Source organism: Gopherus evgoodei, chromosome 7, assembly GCF_007399415.2.
Source record: "Gopherus evgoodei ecotype Sinaloan lineage chromosome 7, rGopEvg1_v1.p, whole genome shotgun sequence".
Lineage (NCBI taxonomy): Eukaryota > Metazoa > Chordata > Testudines > Testudinidae > Gopherus > Gopherus evgoodei.
Window position 1 is genome coordinate 116,715,722 of NC_044328.1, and position 17,055 is coordinate 116,732,776.

The following is a 17,055-nucleotide window of genomic DNA, read 5'->3' on the forward strand; positions in this document are numbered from 1 at the left end:
GACTGACTTGCAACCTCGACTCACCGTCTTTCTTCCTCTTAGATTCTCCCTGACCCTTTACAGCCTCAGGTGTCATGCTGCCCTCTTAACTAGCCAGCCTGGGAGCACCTGTTATGGCACAGGGAAGCTGGACCTATTTCATTTACGGCCGCCAGCCGCCCTGTGACAAGGTGAAAGAAAACCCTCAGAGAAATATTATTGCTCTTGGCTGGGATTTCTGAATGAACCAAAGGGAGTTAGGCCCCCAACTCCCCATTAATTTCAGCTCCCTGAGGATCCTTGAGCATTCCAGCCTTAATCAATAGTTTTCTGGTATTGCCTACATTGTATGCTACACATTTCAGCTCTCAGCTGCACCAGCCCAACCCCAATGAAGCAGAGTTTAAGCCAGTGTTTGTTCTTCTAGTTTAATCTTGTTGCCTCCCTTGCAATCTGTACGCTTGCCTTGTGTAATCCACAGAGCACACTGTAAAACAAACCTGCATCTCAGAACCACGCAAGCAACTTTGTCTTGAAATGGAACTTGTTTTGCTGATGCTCATGAGGTGTGGCAACTTGTGCAGAGTTTCTCTTAATACTATCAGGAAGTTAGTGCTACCACTGTCTGGTGCTGTTACTAAATAGGTGCCTGATAAGGCAACTCCCATCTTTTCATATGTGGTGTATTTACAGCTCTCTACTGTATTTTCCACTCCATGCATCTGATGAAGTGGTTTTAGCCCATGAAAGCTTACATCCAAATAAATTTGTTAGTCTCTAAGGTGCCTTTTTTTTTTTTTACTTTAATTAGCCCATTCCCAAACTGGTGTAAATTGGTATGACTCCTTTGAATTTTGTGCCTAAAAATCTCCCTTCAGGTGATTTTAATGGATCAAAGGAGCCAAGATATAACAGCCTAAAAACAGTATGTTAGATCAACAGAAATTTAAAATGAGAAGACAGGAGAATACATTTGCTATTGATGCATTTTATTTGTTTTATGCCACCAAGTATCCTAATATATAAGAATGCTAAATCTAGTTCTCTCTCATTTACTAAGCCCCTTTTAACAGAAGGCTACCACAGGGATTACGCAATATATTTAAATATTTTTTGCGTTGTATTACTATAGGTTCAAGTGACTAGAAACTGCCTGGAATGCTCAGAATTTACCAGCCAAGCTAGTGATGTGACCAAACATAAAAGACAGGTATATTAGGCTGGTGTACTTGGACAAATATTTGTGTTTCTGATTAACATCTTAAATAAAAATGAAAGAATCTTTCAAGTTTTAGTGTTATTGACAAGAGCCAGATGGATGGTGCATGAGGAAATTACACAAAGATTTGATGATGCAAGAATATGTACAGATTTTCATAAAGCCAGAAACAATGCTCCAGATTCTTAGCATTTCTAAAAATGTTTTGCCTGCTCAAGAGGGGCCAGATTGCAAAAACCTTACTCACAACACTAGCTGTGGTGTAACGTATTATGCAGTGTGAGTAAGGGTATCATAATCTAGCCCATCGAATATAAATGCTGTGTGGGGACCACAGCCATTGCCTTGCTCGTGGAAAAATGCATTTAAATAAAATATAACATGAAAGATATATATCCAGCAACAAACTGTTAGGATCTGGCACCTAGATTTGTTCGTTCTGCCCATAGGTGAGCAATACTGCATCTCCATGTATCTATGCTGGTACGCGCTCTTCTGAAATCCAGGTACCCCATCTCCAGAGAGCAGTTGTCTTGTCTAAACCACAAAATTTCCAATAAGATTTGAGAAATAAAGTCTAATCAGGCAAGTTTGTAAATATAATTGAAAGAGACAGCGTGGTCAGCGAATAAGGCACTGGACTGAGAATCAAGATGCCTAGGTTTTATTCCTAGCCGTGTGACTGTGGGCATGTTACTTTGCCGCTCCGTGCCTCAGTTTCCCCCTCTGTAAAAAGGGCATCGTGACCTCACATCCCTTTGTAAAATGCTTTGAGAGTTGCAGATGAACAGCAGTAGGGAAGAGCTAAATATTATTGTTACATTGTCAAAGATATTCAAGATGTAAATTTCCCTTTGAAGACAAGATGTTTGTGTGTATCGGATGATAGGAAGTAAGTATTTTTCAAGGCAATCACTATTTTCCCTCTTTACAGCACCTCTTACTGCCAACAGCACAGATTTATACTGGGTTTATTCTTTTAATGGGATGAGATCCTAACCTGATATAAATCAACATAGAATCATTAACTTTACAAGCTGAGGATCTAGCCCGTTGTATTTGCTGTTGTTGACATCACAGTACTGCCGAACTTATGCAGATGTATATTGGGAAGTTTTGCTTGTGACTTAAAGGGACTAGCCATTTATTTAAAAAGAACAATAAAACAACTCCCTAGTAAGTCATTCCTTACTGTCAGTTAGCAATTTAAGCCACAGGACAGTAATTTGAGTCCCTGAAAACTGTCTAATACACTCATAACATTCATGGTTAATTGCAGTATTATCATGTAGTGATTACTGCCTCTTTATCGTGTAATATGGCAGAGATGATGGGCCAAATTTACCACTGGTGTGGTGACCACAACTGTGCTGAAGCAAATATTGAGCCTGTTTATACCAGTGTTTTTAGATCTGAATTACAAATAGGTTCAGTACATTTGTGCTAGACACCCAAGTGAATAATACTTCACACAAATTTTGTCTTCAATTAGGATACACAAACCCAATATATTCATCATATACATCAACACAAAAATATCTGAGATAACATCAGCTGGAGAGTCAGCACGGGGAATGCCTACCACTAAATTCTGAACTTGACTGAATATTGCAAATTTAAAATTGAGTTATGCTACCAGGCCATTTGATTTTTAATCTCCCTTGATCATAAAGTGGAGCCTGACTCCTTTGAAAATGTACAGCGTCATTGGAGTGCTATAATCATATCACCTTTGCACACTGGTGCGCCCAAGATTCAATGTTAGAAATGTAATACAGCAGGATATTCATACCCCGCACCATTCTGCTGGAAATATGTGACGGTGGAAAGCTTGTGCAGATTGATTTCTCCTTGCTTGCTTGTTCACGGAGCACTGGAAAGTTGGAGTCTGTAAGAAGAGCTATGTTGGACTGAATGGTAAGCCAGCTAGCATTAAATTGGGAAGATCTGCCTGGAAATCTTGCACTTTTGCTTGCATAGCCTGTTGCTCTGCCTGGACCTCTTGCTTGGTCTGTTCAATAGAGACTCCTCTTTAAATCCATATAAGGGGTGCAATTAACTCCCCTCCACACCCTTTTGAGGAGTATCTGTTTACTGGTAAATTTAACACACAGCATCCAGTGAGAGCTCATACCTAGATCCAGAGATCACGCTCACAAACAGAACACAGAGTTTATGAAACCGCAGTATGGGCCATATAAAAGCCAACTCATGACTTTAATGCCATTTTCAATTTACCATTACTCTAAATCCAGCAGCACTGACACCCTGAGGATAATACTGATATCAAAGGAACTGTGAGCCTCTCTAGAGCTGAATCAAAGACAACCCTCACAATCTAAATGAAGATATATACGTTCTTGACACCCTGCACATCAAATTCAGGGATAGTCCATTATCTTCTGTCAAGGTCCAAATTTCTTGGTCAAGGTCCAGACTCCAGGAAAATAATAATAATAATAATAATAATAATTAATAAGTAATTTAAAAGATTTTGGAGTCTGTTCAAAAGCGGATTTGGCCTGCAGTCCATCTATTAACTACCTGGATGTACAGTGTAAAACACAAAACAACAGCCTTCTGGGTGAAGGTTCATTGGAATTGTGTATAACTTAGAATTGGATGAACGTTTAGAAGAAAATTTCAGCAGTAACACCAAGAGCCAGCAGGAATCTTGATCAAGCTTATCCTTATGCACAGAATTAATATTCCCTCAGGCACCAGAAGAAAGGTCCTCTCATCCTCTGGACTGTATTTGCACTATCTGCTAGTGTTATCAGCAAATTGGGCACCTGTACTTGTTTTGACTGCAGTTCCTTCCTACCTGCTGAACTTTTGCAGCTTGTGTCCTTCCTCCTTAACTATCAGAAGTGTTAAATGGGTTTGTGAAGATAAACATTTCATCTGTTTCTTTTTTCCATATCTAAATGAGATGCTAACTGAGATTCTCCATCAGTAAAGACTCTATGATATTAATTCACATAAGCTTTGAAAGGTCACAGAGCTACACCAGAGTTTAGAATCATCCAAAATTCATCAGATACTCTTTTTTTATAGTGTAGGAAGCAGAATAAGCCTAGAGACTTCATGTAATTTGATTTCTCTGCCTCCTCTTAGTTCTGGGTTGGACGGCTTCCCACTTTTAAGTCAGTGGCAATTGGAGATAACCAGTGCTGAAGTTTGTCTCAAATTGTAAACAGATATTTAGGAAAAATGCTCCCGAAAGACCAGTATCTTTACAAATGACAGAATATTTATTACCAATACCTTTAAAAAAAGATTACATCTGCTAGATCACCGATAAATATCATTTACACCGGGGAGAAAAAACTACATCGGCTTTTTTTTTTGTTTCATTTTCTTGTTTTTGTGGGTTTTTTTGTTTTTGTGTTTACATAGAAGTAACCATATCAAACTAAGAAAGGAACACAGCTTGAAATATTGACAGTATTTCTCTGGTTAACACCCCTGACTTTTACACAAGTGGAATCCCAATTATGAGTTACTGAATAAATATATTGAGAAGGTTTAAAAGTTAACATAGTATTTTGTAAGCAAAAATGGCAAGTTACAGGCAAATTTAAGCTATCAGGAAAAAAATAAAGCACTGCAGCGCATTTAAACTTGAAAATTTTTATAGAAAATTCCATTGCCTTTTTACCAGCATTGATCTATCTGAGTGGACTTACAAAATGATCCCATAGTAACAAACAGTCCTTTTCGCAAGAAGAGTTATTTTTCTGTTGATATTGTCATTTTCCAATATGATTCTATTAAAACTTCATATTTGTATGAAAAGTTTGTAAAGAAACAAAGACTTCCTAGCACAGAACTATTAAGGGACCATACACACAAAGACACTCTGCAAATTAATATGAAAAATGTACTTTAGACAGTTATTCACCAGAAACATGATACATCTGTCAGATTCAGTTTATGACCTACACTCAAAAGAGATTACATAAGAAAACATAACTTTGTGATTAAATTATGAAGATTTATGAATTACATTTAAAACGTAGACTGAAAAGAAATACATAGTCAGGCAGTGGAACCCAGAATTAGTTTTAAATCTTAAAGACATGCATACTATGATTATAATTTCCTTGGTGTAAATCTAGAGTAAAATAATTGATTTAAACTGGCATTACTCTGGATTTACACCAAGGTAACTAAGGTCAGAAACTGGTCCTTCTTTTGCTGCAGTAACTTTTGGTCTATGTTACTATAGGAAGAGATTACGACTATGTAATATCAACTTTAATGTTCAATTTAATGTTAATTATGATCAATACAAAGCTACTTAAATACAATAAAATGAAAGCTTAATATATGATGTTAAAGTATTGGCTAGGAACAAAAGTCTGTATACTTATTTTTGAAGATTGTAGCTGTTCTTGAAGGTTATCTCAGGTTTATCTTGTATACTCATCTGATCCAAAATGAAAAAATATCTTAAGCAATTGATTTAACATAGGAACCCTCATAACTGTCGTTTAAATGCAGCTGCCTTGACTTACGAACCAAGTCCTAAATAGTTCTCCCAATGTGTACCCTTGCAAAACTGTACAATCAATTTGTAACCAATTTACTGAGAACAACTTTGAACTCTCAGTTTTAAAGGAAAAAATTCCAAACAATATTTTTTATGATAGTGTTATCTGTAGCATTTTATAGGAGAGGAAAAATTAATATCTACATCATATGTTAACTTTAAAAAATTCTATAAAACACTAAATATATAATAAAAAATATGCATATAAGGACATATGTAAACTGCTTTGGTAACATCATATTACAGATGTTTTCAGTGCATTGCAGAGTTTCCAAGGAAACTTCAAACAAAGCTATATTTGCTTTGAGGAAGTACTGTATAATGCCATTCCTAAAGAAGCATAAAACATTTTTTCCAGTAGTAAGATGTACTCGAACAACAATATTACTTAGTACTGGGTGTCTTCAAAACAACTAGCTAAATGTTGCTTATATTATAAACAGGAAGTCCTTTATGTAATTTTTGTCATAAACTTGATCTAGCTGTGAGGGATATCATTATTGTGCTGATGGCTGACAATGTACATGCATTTGAAGTAGAAGTACCAGATCCTCTCGCATATGCATCTGAGAAAAGGAGAGAGAAAAGAAACAGTAAGGAGAGCAGGATTCAGCCCGCAGCCATTATATCCTGTCATGATGAGTCCAAAATGCATTTGAAAGCAAAATAGGTAACAAACCACAAATGAGGAGGTGGTGACCTCTGAAGGTCCAGAGTTCAAAGTAAGTTTGGCTACAGACCCAAGAGTTCACATGTTCCTACAAAGTTTAGCCAAACTGTACATTTGCAAATTGGGCTAGGAATCTTACTACAACAACCTTCTGATGGGATATCACGAGTACAGGCACAGGGTTGGCCAAACTCCCACACAAATCAATTCACTTTAGCCAAGCATATTGAATGCCCAAGATTTGTAAATCTCCCAGACCCAGTTTGAGGAACACAGGGGGAAGATGGGATGGAATTTCTCTTTCTTGGACCTAACCAACCTCTTCTCCCCTTCTAGATTCTGTTTATTTAGTGGGACCTACTACTTTCATTAGCCATTCTGCATTATGGATTGTACGTGAATTCCTCCAGTCATTTGTATTCAAGGTACATGCAAAATTCTATGACTTTAGGGAATGCATCTCTTTAGAATAGAACAAAGTTCAAGTTACCAAACACCATACTAACATGGCATGATGGACCAGATCCTTATGTAGCTAGCTGATTTATACCAGCTTGGAATCTGTGATTCCATTTTAGATCAGAGAAAAATAGCATGTGTGTTACTGGCATTTGATCTCATGATTTTCTGTGACTGATGCTTAGATTCCTGACATGTTTGTATAAACAAGGTACATATATACATAGATAAGATCAGAATCGTAGCCTATTACCTTTTATACTGCCGTAACTCTAATGACTGCAGTGGAGTTACTCTGTAAATTAGGGCAAAATCAGGCCCTTAGAATGGACTAGCGTGAGTAAAGCATCCAGAACTCTGAGAAATATTAAAGATTCCCAGTAAAACCATCAATCTGGATTTAAATCCAAATCTAGTCAAACACTGCAAGCAAAAGTGACCCAGTCTTAAAAATTCCCTTCAGAACATCCATAAACACCCTCTCCTCTGACAAATTTATGCCAGGGTCAGGCTTGAAGAGCCTGCAAAAACAGCCAGCCTAGCAACACCTCCCTAAACTTTCAGCTCGGTGTCTTGCTCTATCAGCTCTGATCCTGCTTGGAGAATTTCAGCCATCTCAGGTGGATTGCGACTTTCCCCCTGCCATCCTATTTCAGTGGGAGTTTTGACTGAGTTATGATGGCAGGATTTGGCCCATGGCCACAAACTCCCTCACCCACCTGATTAAATCAGTTTGCCAGCTGTTGCATCACTCATGGAAATCACTTGGGAAGGTGGAACATAGACATTTTTTAAGACTAGTGCATTGTAATAGCTACTCCTTTCTCTGTTTAAAAGGAAAATATCAGCTTCTACATGGAGATAAAGCCTCATTTCCCTAAATAAGTATATATGCACACAACACAGAGTGAAGTACTGATATAAGGCGACAGTATAAATTAATACGTTTTTGCACTTCATACTAGACACTTTCTGATCACAGATCGCAGTGAAACAACAGACTCAATATATTGGTATCGAAGAGACTATCAAAACCTGTAATAACAAATGAAAAAACCCTGAGTGTGTCAGTCTAGAAACACTCAGTAAAATATAACCCTTTTTACTATGCCATTGCATATAGTTTATTCTTGAGTGAGGACCAAACCAAAACCTTCGGTTTGAATGCCCATAAATTCTGGGAAAGTTCAGGTTTGAATATGAGCACTATAGCTCAGTCTCGTCTCTGGTTTATTGTTTCTCAGCATACCTCACTACGTACATGCAGAATTGGGCAAATTTGAAGCCCGCCTTCATTGTGATTGAACACCCCAGTTAGCTTGCACAAAACCTTTCTTTGTGGCTGCAGCTCATGTTCTGCCTATGCAAAGCGGGCCACAGTGCCTCCAACAGCTCAATTTTAGTGTGCAAAAAATGGGATGCCATCCGAAAATGTTGGCCCTTGATCCATTACGAATCCATGCTCCATGGTCTGGAAACACAAGCACAATGACAACATTCTTACTTGATATCTTTGGAATTCGGATTTGTTCACTGCTGCTGCCATCGCCTCCATCACTAAATGGCTTTATTTCTATGATGTAATCTTCATCGAAAGGCAAAGAAAGCTCGACAGATGTTTTATTAGTTTCGATTACAGATGTGCTACTCTGTCTGTTCCATCTGTATAAAACCTGCAAAACATTGGAGTGGAGAATGGGTGGCAGTGGGAGGGGGAGAGAAAAGAGAACTGATCATCTCCATAACAACCTGAAGATTTACTATTGATCTTTTCCTTCCCAGAGAACAGAATTGTCTCTATTATCATCAGAAGTCCGGCGGATTTCATGGATGTGTTGATCTGAACCTGATGGGTGCTTTAGGAAGCCACATTTGTGAATTCTTCACTTTGTGCTGATGTGAAGCCACTGGGCACTGGAGGCTAACTATGGAGGGAGCTTGCGGAACGCGGCTCTTGTTGGAATTCTGATGTAGCCCTGTCATAAAGCCACATGACACTCAGCAGAGGTCTTTGTAACTGGCAGAGCACCTCTGCCTCTCAGCTTGATTAAACTTCATTTTCCCATCATCTGGAGCAATTTCAGTGGCTCTCCAGCACTGCCAGCTTTAGCTAGGCGGGTGTGCTGCAAAAGGGCAATCTAATTTATGGGTCTGCCATCAGAAATCGGTCTGAACAGATGCTGCTGCTGGGCTCTTTATTCACTAGGTTGTTGGGAGTAGCAAGGAAGAGCACTTCTACTAGAAAATAAAAAACAAAAGTGATTCTGCTGTGGCTTGTGATCAGATGAGCCTGGCATAAATCACCCTTCCATTCAAAGAGCTAAGCAGGCACATATAAACTTTATTCAAAATCACTGAGTTCCTCAGCAAATACTTCCCTCTCCCTCTAAAGTAGCATTAGATCACCTTAATTTATACTTGTTAAATGCAAGAAGCTGAATATGATTTTCCTTAAATTAGCAAGATCCCTAAGCCTCCTTTTTCAATTCTGGGCATCAGAGACATCCAATTCAATATCACCTTAGTCCTTACTAAGGATCAAACTAAAATAAATCCTTTGGCTTATTTAGAGATGTCATAACATCTTCTTATAGTGCTTCAGAAAACTGGACTGGTGTATTTGATGTAGTGTCACAAGCAGCTTCACAGAATAAATTGCTTCTTTGATTTACCTTCTTTCTTTTCCTAAGATCTGGAAATTCAACTTATTAGAATATACACCCTGCCACAAAATAGCATATTTCCAGAAAAAAAGAAGCGGTTTTGCTCTCTGCATATAAATGCAATAATGTGGCTGTACAACTGTAACACAAAAGAAAAAGAAGAGCTACAAAAAAGATATACTACTAGATGAGACGGCTTTGGAAAGATCAGGAGGGCTTCTCTTCCACCATTTCAGGCTGAATTTTGGTTGAATTTTGAACTCAAAAACGTGACCTGAAGCTTGGCCAAAACTACTGAGGTTTGCCTGCGTTTGAATGGAAACAAGTTTTGACCATACAAAAAAGTGGTCTAGATTTGGTCTAATATCAGCACAGACATGCACAAAACTTGGCCCAGGTTCATGAATGTAAATGAATCTGGCTTGAGTTTCATGTTCCTAACAAAACCGGAAACTTCGTAAAATTTTCCATGGTTTCAGGTTTCATTGCAAAAGGTTTGCAGAGCTTAAAACTCAATGTAACTTGCTGGCAAAATTGCCATCACTGCTTTTCTCAGGCCAAAGTAAGGTCTTGGAATAGTTCTAGGACTGAATTCTACCCAAGATTTTTCTCCTTATAATTGATACCCAACCAAGATTGCTACTAACTGGGACTTCATGCCCTCCTTCCTTTTGCTTTATGAACAAAGCTGAACCATCAAGCAAGGACTTTAACTTGTCTGCTGCAATTAGTGGGCATATTTCAGCCACTGGTGGGCCCCAGGGAGCAAGTCTGTTAAGGGGAGGGGTACAGTGGTGCAAGTTGCCCACAACCTTTGATTGGCTGAACGTGTTGGCTCTGGCCAGTACAGCCCAGAAAATTCACCACTTCTGTCAGAGGAGCTCCAACTTGGCTAGAGTTTAAATATCTTTCTTCCTGGCACAGACAGGAATCTCTAGAGGTGAATGACCTGGGGCTAGCCCAAAGTGCCCTCTCTCTCCCCACGGGACTGGCCTGAGCCTGCCCCCCATCTCTGTGTGGGGCTGGCATCAGCCGCTGGCCCAACCTTCCACCCCCTCTGCATAGTACCAGGCCCTGAGCCACCAACCCATGCTGCTCACCCCCTGAGCCTGTGCTGTTGACCCCCACTTCGAGGCCCTCACTCCCTTCCTGGCTCACGTGGGGTCAGCTTGAGCTGCCTGCCCACTCAGGCCCAGCCGGCATTGCTCACCTGCCTTGGCCCCTGCCACTCACCTGAGCTACTCCCCACCTCCCCGCCCATGTGGGGCTGGCCTGACCAGAGCCGCTCACCCAACACATAATCCCAGGATGTTCTTCTGTGCCCCACACCTCACTTTTTTGGCAAAAGTGAGTATTAGTCTCATTTGCTCTTGCCAACTGATGATCAGGACACAGCTTAAAAAAAGGGACTGTTCCAGCCAAACTGGGCCGTATGTTCATCCTACCCTTGAGTTCTGATTTTATTGCAAAATCTAAACTCAGTTTTGTGGATTCATGGACAGGTTCACTTTAACTCAGCGTGAAAATCCCAGGGGAGTAGAATCTGATGAGTTCATCACAGGCCTACTGTCAAGAGGCAGTTAATACAGATAAATAACCAGTCCTATGTGCCCATGCTAAGAAGTTACCCACTTTGTATCCTTTCACATCTGATTCATTATCCAGTGCTTTAACTTGATCCCAGTTCAGTATAATCTTGGAGTCAGACGAATTCCATATGATGTTTCCAGGGGGTTGACTCGGTGCTATATTAAAATATACGAAGTATTATATGGTTAAGTAGCAATGTTTTCTAGCTTAATCCATCTCAATACTTATATGGCTTCCATCACCACAGTAGCTGAACATCTACAGAATCCTAAGGCTCTGGTAAGTTAATGAGCTGTTGCACTGAGGTCTATGTTCCAGGTCAGAGCAGGTCTTAGGCCTGGTCTGCACTGGGATCTAAGTTATGCAACTTCAGCTACGTGAATAACTTAGCTGAAGTCGACATACTTAGATCGACTTACCATGGTGTCTTCACTACGGTGAGTCAACTGCTGCCGCTCCCCTGTCGACTCTGCCTTGCACCTCTCGCTGAACTGGAGTACAGGAGTTGACGGGAGAGCGCTCAGGGATCGATTTATAGCGTCTACACGACGCAATAAATCAATCCCCGCTGGACTGACCGCTGCCCGCCGATCTGGCTGGTAGTGAAGACATACCCTTACACAACACAATGGTATAAATGAAAAGGGACTATGTTGCTTACTTGAGGTGCGTCTGACCAGAAGAGATAGCCCCTCTTAATGATGATATGAATGTTTAACTTTCCTGCACAGTAATGATTTCAGAAGTGTTTAAAAAAACCCAACCCACCACAACAACCCCACAAAGCTCTTGCAGGAAGAACATAGCTACAGAAAAAACAACAACACCTCACAGCATCTTCAAATTAGAGAGAGACCTGGAAAATGCCACCAAGGAAAGTGTTTGTTGGGATCCCAATGTTAGACCATGATCGAACACAATGAATACTCACGTGGCTTTTTGGTAGTGACATTGACTGTAGCACTGGAGGGTCCTGTCCCTGCGGTGTTGTATGCCTTGACAGCTAATTGATATAATGCATTGCCCTTCAGATTAGTGATTTTTGTAGATGTTCGATTACCAATAGTCCTGATTTTTCTAGCATTTTCTTCCTTATCTTCATGTCTCCAACATCTAACCTGAAAAAACAGAATATGTACATTTACCCACTTAACTCAGTGATATTGAGCCTATCTGTGTCTTAATTCCCCATAGATATGGTACAGCAGTAAGTGAAATCCTGAGATTAATAATGTAAAATTTATCTCTATGGATAACATGCCCTTAACTACTGTCAAATGGAAAAGGGCCATTCACCAGCCTGGAAGTGAGAATTGTATTAATGTTCCAGCTCCACTCTGTAAATTTTGCCATTCTCTCCATCTTAGAGAAGACCACAACTGGAAATGTTCATAAACCCAGAGGTCAGTGCTTCTGACCTTCAGCGGACTCTAAGATGGATAGATTTATAGATCTCAATTTTCCACTGAACAGCACTTACTGGAGGTTACTGTGGTCTCCACAAGGCCCTAGAGAAGGCAGATTACCCCTGTCCTCCCCCAGCAGACTGCCATCCATTTTCACCATGGATTACATATATATTTTCCTTTGTACCTTAAAAAGAGACATCCCAGTGTACAAAGGGAAAAAACAGTGAGCAAACACTGCTTTACATCATCATCAGCCAGCAGATGCATGTGGAAGAAGCAGTGTTTAGGTGACCTTCAATTATATATTGCTATGATCTTCTCATTGAACAGTATTAAGTCTGTTCCAGCCTGATATCATACTTTATTCTCATACCTCATAACCCTGTATCCTTCCTTTACTCTGATTCTCACGCGGAGAGGCCCAATAAACTTCAATGTCCGAAGCAGAAAGGCTTTTGGCAAAGACGCTGGTTGGAGCTCTGGTGGGTTCTATATATAGTTTTGGGGGGGAAAAAAGGGTCTCAGTGTAGGTTCTAGGCTTAACTTCGCTACAAACTTCAAGATTTACTCCTCTCACTAGAAGAGAGTAGAGTTAGGCAGCCAAAAAGAATGTTTCAAATTCAAAATGGTGACCCATCAGGCCAAGGCAGGAATTCATTATGCCAATGTGTAATAAATAATCAGATGTCATTGAGGGCACTTGAAGCAGGACACTATGTATTGGTATTAGGACAACAGAAACATTTTCTAATCAGTGGACATTAATTCCTGTTAAATCTCAGTTGAATTTCTTTCAAGATTACATATTACGTTCCCATTAATATCAAAAGATTTCACTGTGATTAATGTTATTTTAATGACTACCAAAAGAATTAGTTGTGACTCACCATTTATAATAAATCAGAGCAAGGATTAGATATCAACGGATGTGTCCACGTGGGATACTAAACCCTTTCAAAAAACAATTAGCGGCATGCCTCATGCATCGGATTTCAAGACAATGCAAAGGAAGGAAGTGCAGTGCGCAGCCTACTGTACCTTCTTCTGCAGAATATACAACTGTCACGTGGCTAAAAGAACCTTCCCCTTTATTGTTGTACACGCCCACTTTAACTTCATAGGGCGTGAATGGTGGCAGGCTCTCATTTCGAAATACGTATCTGGAGGCATCAGAAGAAGCTACTACAGTCTGCATCCAGCTCACTGTGCCCAAGGGTCGGAAAGCCACCACGTAACCAAAGCCACCTCCGTTCTGTAATTCTTCAGGCACTGTCTATAAGGAGGGCAGATCACACACAGAATAATCAGTAGTGTCAGGTATTGCCTGGATTTATTTCTCCTTCTCGCAGGTTTTCCATTCTCAGTTTGGTCCCTTTAAGAAACCCTCTCATAAATGGCACATTCAAAACAGGAAACAATGGTAATTCTACAGTAGAAGCAGCTAATAATTAGGCCAGAGCATCTAATTGCCAAATATCTGCAAGGCAACTCTTCAAATTCATATAGAAATTTCTGTATAAAACATTCTGAGCCACATCATAACTGCAGACACAACTGTCTATCCCTCTTAGGGCTGGCTACAGCCCTGTGATAGCACCTATCTCTGTAACATATCCCAAGTAAATTAAATCCGCAGAACAGCTCCCGTTTGTTTTCAGTGAGTTTCTCATCTGCATCTCTAAGTTAACATGTGGCTCCATTGTTTATATAAACTGACATCAACCATGTGTATTTACTATTCAGATCTCTGACTTTATAACCATCAAAGGCATTAGCTTGTGTGCTCCTCTGGCTACTCTGTGTGCAGTTTCCAAATTCCTGGTCATGGTATGTAGCTTGTTTTCAGGCAAAGAGCCTAATGTGAAGTATACTAATGGCTGTAAGATAGCAGTGAGTGGCATGTCATAAAAGTGATGGAGAATGGCAGGCAAATGATGTATCACATCTAGATGAAGAGATTTGTCCCTTTCAGGTCACTTTTGTACATGCTGCAATTGCCTAGCTTCATGTTTTTAACCTTAAGAAAGGAACATAAGCAGTAAAAGCCCCAAGTCAGCAAAAGCATCCCTATACTCAACTATGTACTTTAGTCTCACTAAAGTCAATGGATCTTAAGTGTGTGCTTTTTCAGAGTATCAGAGTAAAAAAAAAAGTTACTTTAAATGAGTGTTACATGGATTTTTAAAAAAAGAAAAGAAAATGACTCTGTGTTGATCATTTTAGAGGAGCCTAAACTAAGATACTTGCAAAGCATGATTCAAAGTCATGGATGATGTTTTTGACATCTCTTTAATACTTTAAAAAAAAGTATATTGAGTGTCTTTAAGGGATTCAGTGAAACTAATTAGTCCAAAGGAGGATAAGGTTCAACACATTGAGCCATGTAGTGAGGATAAAAACACATTTGCAAATTTTTAATAATCTTAAAAAATACCTCTGGTGACTCACAGCTGCCAGGGTGCTCAAAAGAGTGTGGGCAGCATCAAATCTAGTGACGTTAATGGCTAGTTTAACTCACTCCATAGTATCACAATATGAAAATAAGAGCAGTCAAAACAACGAATGTTTCATCCTCAATTGCCATCAAGATTTTTTCTTGTGTTTTCTGTGTTTTCTTCTTCTCTAGGCTTTGTGATAGACTGAAAGCAGCTGGTACTGCAAGTTCTATATGAGCCACCTTCAGATCATTTACAATGAAAATAGCCTGGCGCTAATCACCCACAATTCACCAAACAAATCAGCACCTCTCAGGATTTGGCCTCTTGAAACTTATTTTATACACCAAGGTTAATCCTCTGTGCAGTGGCTGGCCTGAGTAATCAGATCAGATGATGGGCAGGTATGTAGAGGACCAAGAATGGAGGAATCCTGCCCTCTGTCTCCAGGCCATGGAGCTGCTTCCTGGGTGGAGGATAAAAGGATCCTTTCTCTCTCTCTCTACCCCCTAGTTCAGCCCATCCATGTTCTGCGATTGTCCGTGCTGATATGAAGGGGTCATCGTGGAGCTGAGCTCACAGCCACACAGTAGTGCACACCTCCTGCACTGCACACCCACAACCAGCTCCACCAGCCTTGAACAACAAATATGCATTAGTTCCATTGCTTGGAGAGCTTCCCTGGGCATAGAAGAACAGGCTGGATTTTAGTCCAATTGAATCAAAGGCAGGAACCTTTTAAATAAATGTGGTCTTGTGCTCACATACACAGGTGTAAGTCAGCAGTATCTCCACTGGAGAATGGAAATACAATGGGATAGAATCAGCGTGAGCAGATCAGCAACACTCATGTCTGCACACTCCATAAGAATGGCCATACTGGATCAGACTTAGGGTCCATCTGGTCCAGTATCCTGTCTTCTAACACTGACCAGTGCCCGGTGTCCAGTGCCCCAGAGGGCATGAACAGAACAGATAATCATCAAGTGATCCATCCCCTGTCACTCATTCCCAGCTTCTGGCAAACAGAGGCTAGGGACACCATCCATGCCCATGCTGGCTAATAGCCATTGATTGACCTATCCTCCATGAATTTATCTAGAGCTTTTTTGAACCCTGTTATGGTATTGGCCTTCACAACATCCTCTGGCAAGGAGTTCCACAGGTTGACAGTGCGTTGTGTGAAGAAATATTTCCTTTTATTTGTTTTAAACCTGCTGCCTATTAATTTCATTTGGTGACCTTAGTTCTTGTGTTATGAAAAGTAGTAAACAACACTTTCTTATCTACTTTCTCTACACCGGTCATGATTTTATAGACCGTAATCATATCTCCCCTTAGTCGTCTCTTTTCCAAGCTGAAAAGTCCCAGTTTTATTAATCTCTCCTCATACGGAAGCCGTTCCATACCCCAATAATTTTTGTTGCCCTTTTCTGAACCTTTTCCAATTCCAATATATCTTTTTTGAGATGGGGTGACCACATCTTCACACAGGATTCAAGATGTGGGTGCACCATGGATTTATACAGCGGCAACATGATATTTTCTGTCCTATTATCTATCCTTTTCTTAATTATTCCCAGCATTCTGTTTGCTTTTTTGACTGCCGCTGTACATTTTCAGAGAACTATCCATAATTACTCCAAGATCTCTTTCTTGAGTGATAACAGCTAATTTAGTCCCCATCATTTTATATTTATAGTAGGGATTATGCTTTCCAATGTGTCTTACTTTGCATTTATCAACATTAAACTTCATCTGCCATTTTCTTGCCTAGTCACCCAGTTTTGAGAGATCCTTTTGTAGCTCTTTGCAATCTTCCTGGGGCCTTGGTTTTAATGATCTTTAGTAATTTTGTATTGCTGGAGAAAAACAGAGTTCTCACTCTCTGGTTCTCACTATCCCCTTCAAATCCCTGTCAGTTCTTGCTCTACTTCCACAGTATCATCTGCAAATTTTGCCACCTCACTGTTTACCCCTTTATCCAGATCATTTATGAATGTGTTGAATAGGACCGGTCCCAGAACAGACCCCAGGGGGACACCACTATTTACCTCTCTCCATTCTGAAAACTGA

General features: G+C 40.0%; 1 protein-coding gene across 7 annotated transcripts in view; it reads right to left on the bottom strand.

Annotated features, from left to right (window-relative positions):
• Positions 1 to 4,439: 4,439 nt before the first annotated feature.
• Positions 4,440 to 17,055, bottom strand: part of CNTN4 (contactin 4) — a 643,980-nt gene continuing 631,364 nt past the window's right edge. For all 7 annotated transcript variants that reach the window (XM_030569637.1, XM_030569641.1, XM_030569640.1 and 4 more), the window contains 6 exons: positions 13,583 to 13,817; positions 12,918 to 13,033; positions 12,067 to 12,253; positions 11,178 to 11,290; positions 8,387 to 8,555; positions 4,440 to 6,319 (listed from right to left, as the gene is read on the bottom strand). In XM_030569637.1, the coding sequence (XP_030425497.1) occupies positions 6,219 to 6,319; positions 8,387 to 8,555; positions 11,178 to 11,290; positions 12,067 to 12,253; positions 12,918 to 13,033; positions 13,583 to 13,817 (921 nt within the window). In that variant the 3' untranslated portion in view covers positions 4,440 to 6,218. The remainder of the gene's footprint in view (positions 6,320 to 8,386; positions 8,556 to 11,177; positions 11,291 to 12,066; positions 12,254 to 12,917; positions 13,034 to 13,582; positions 13,818 to 17,055) is intronic.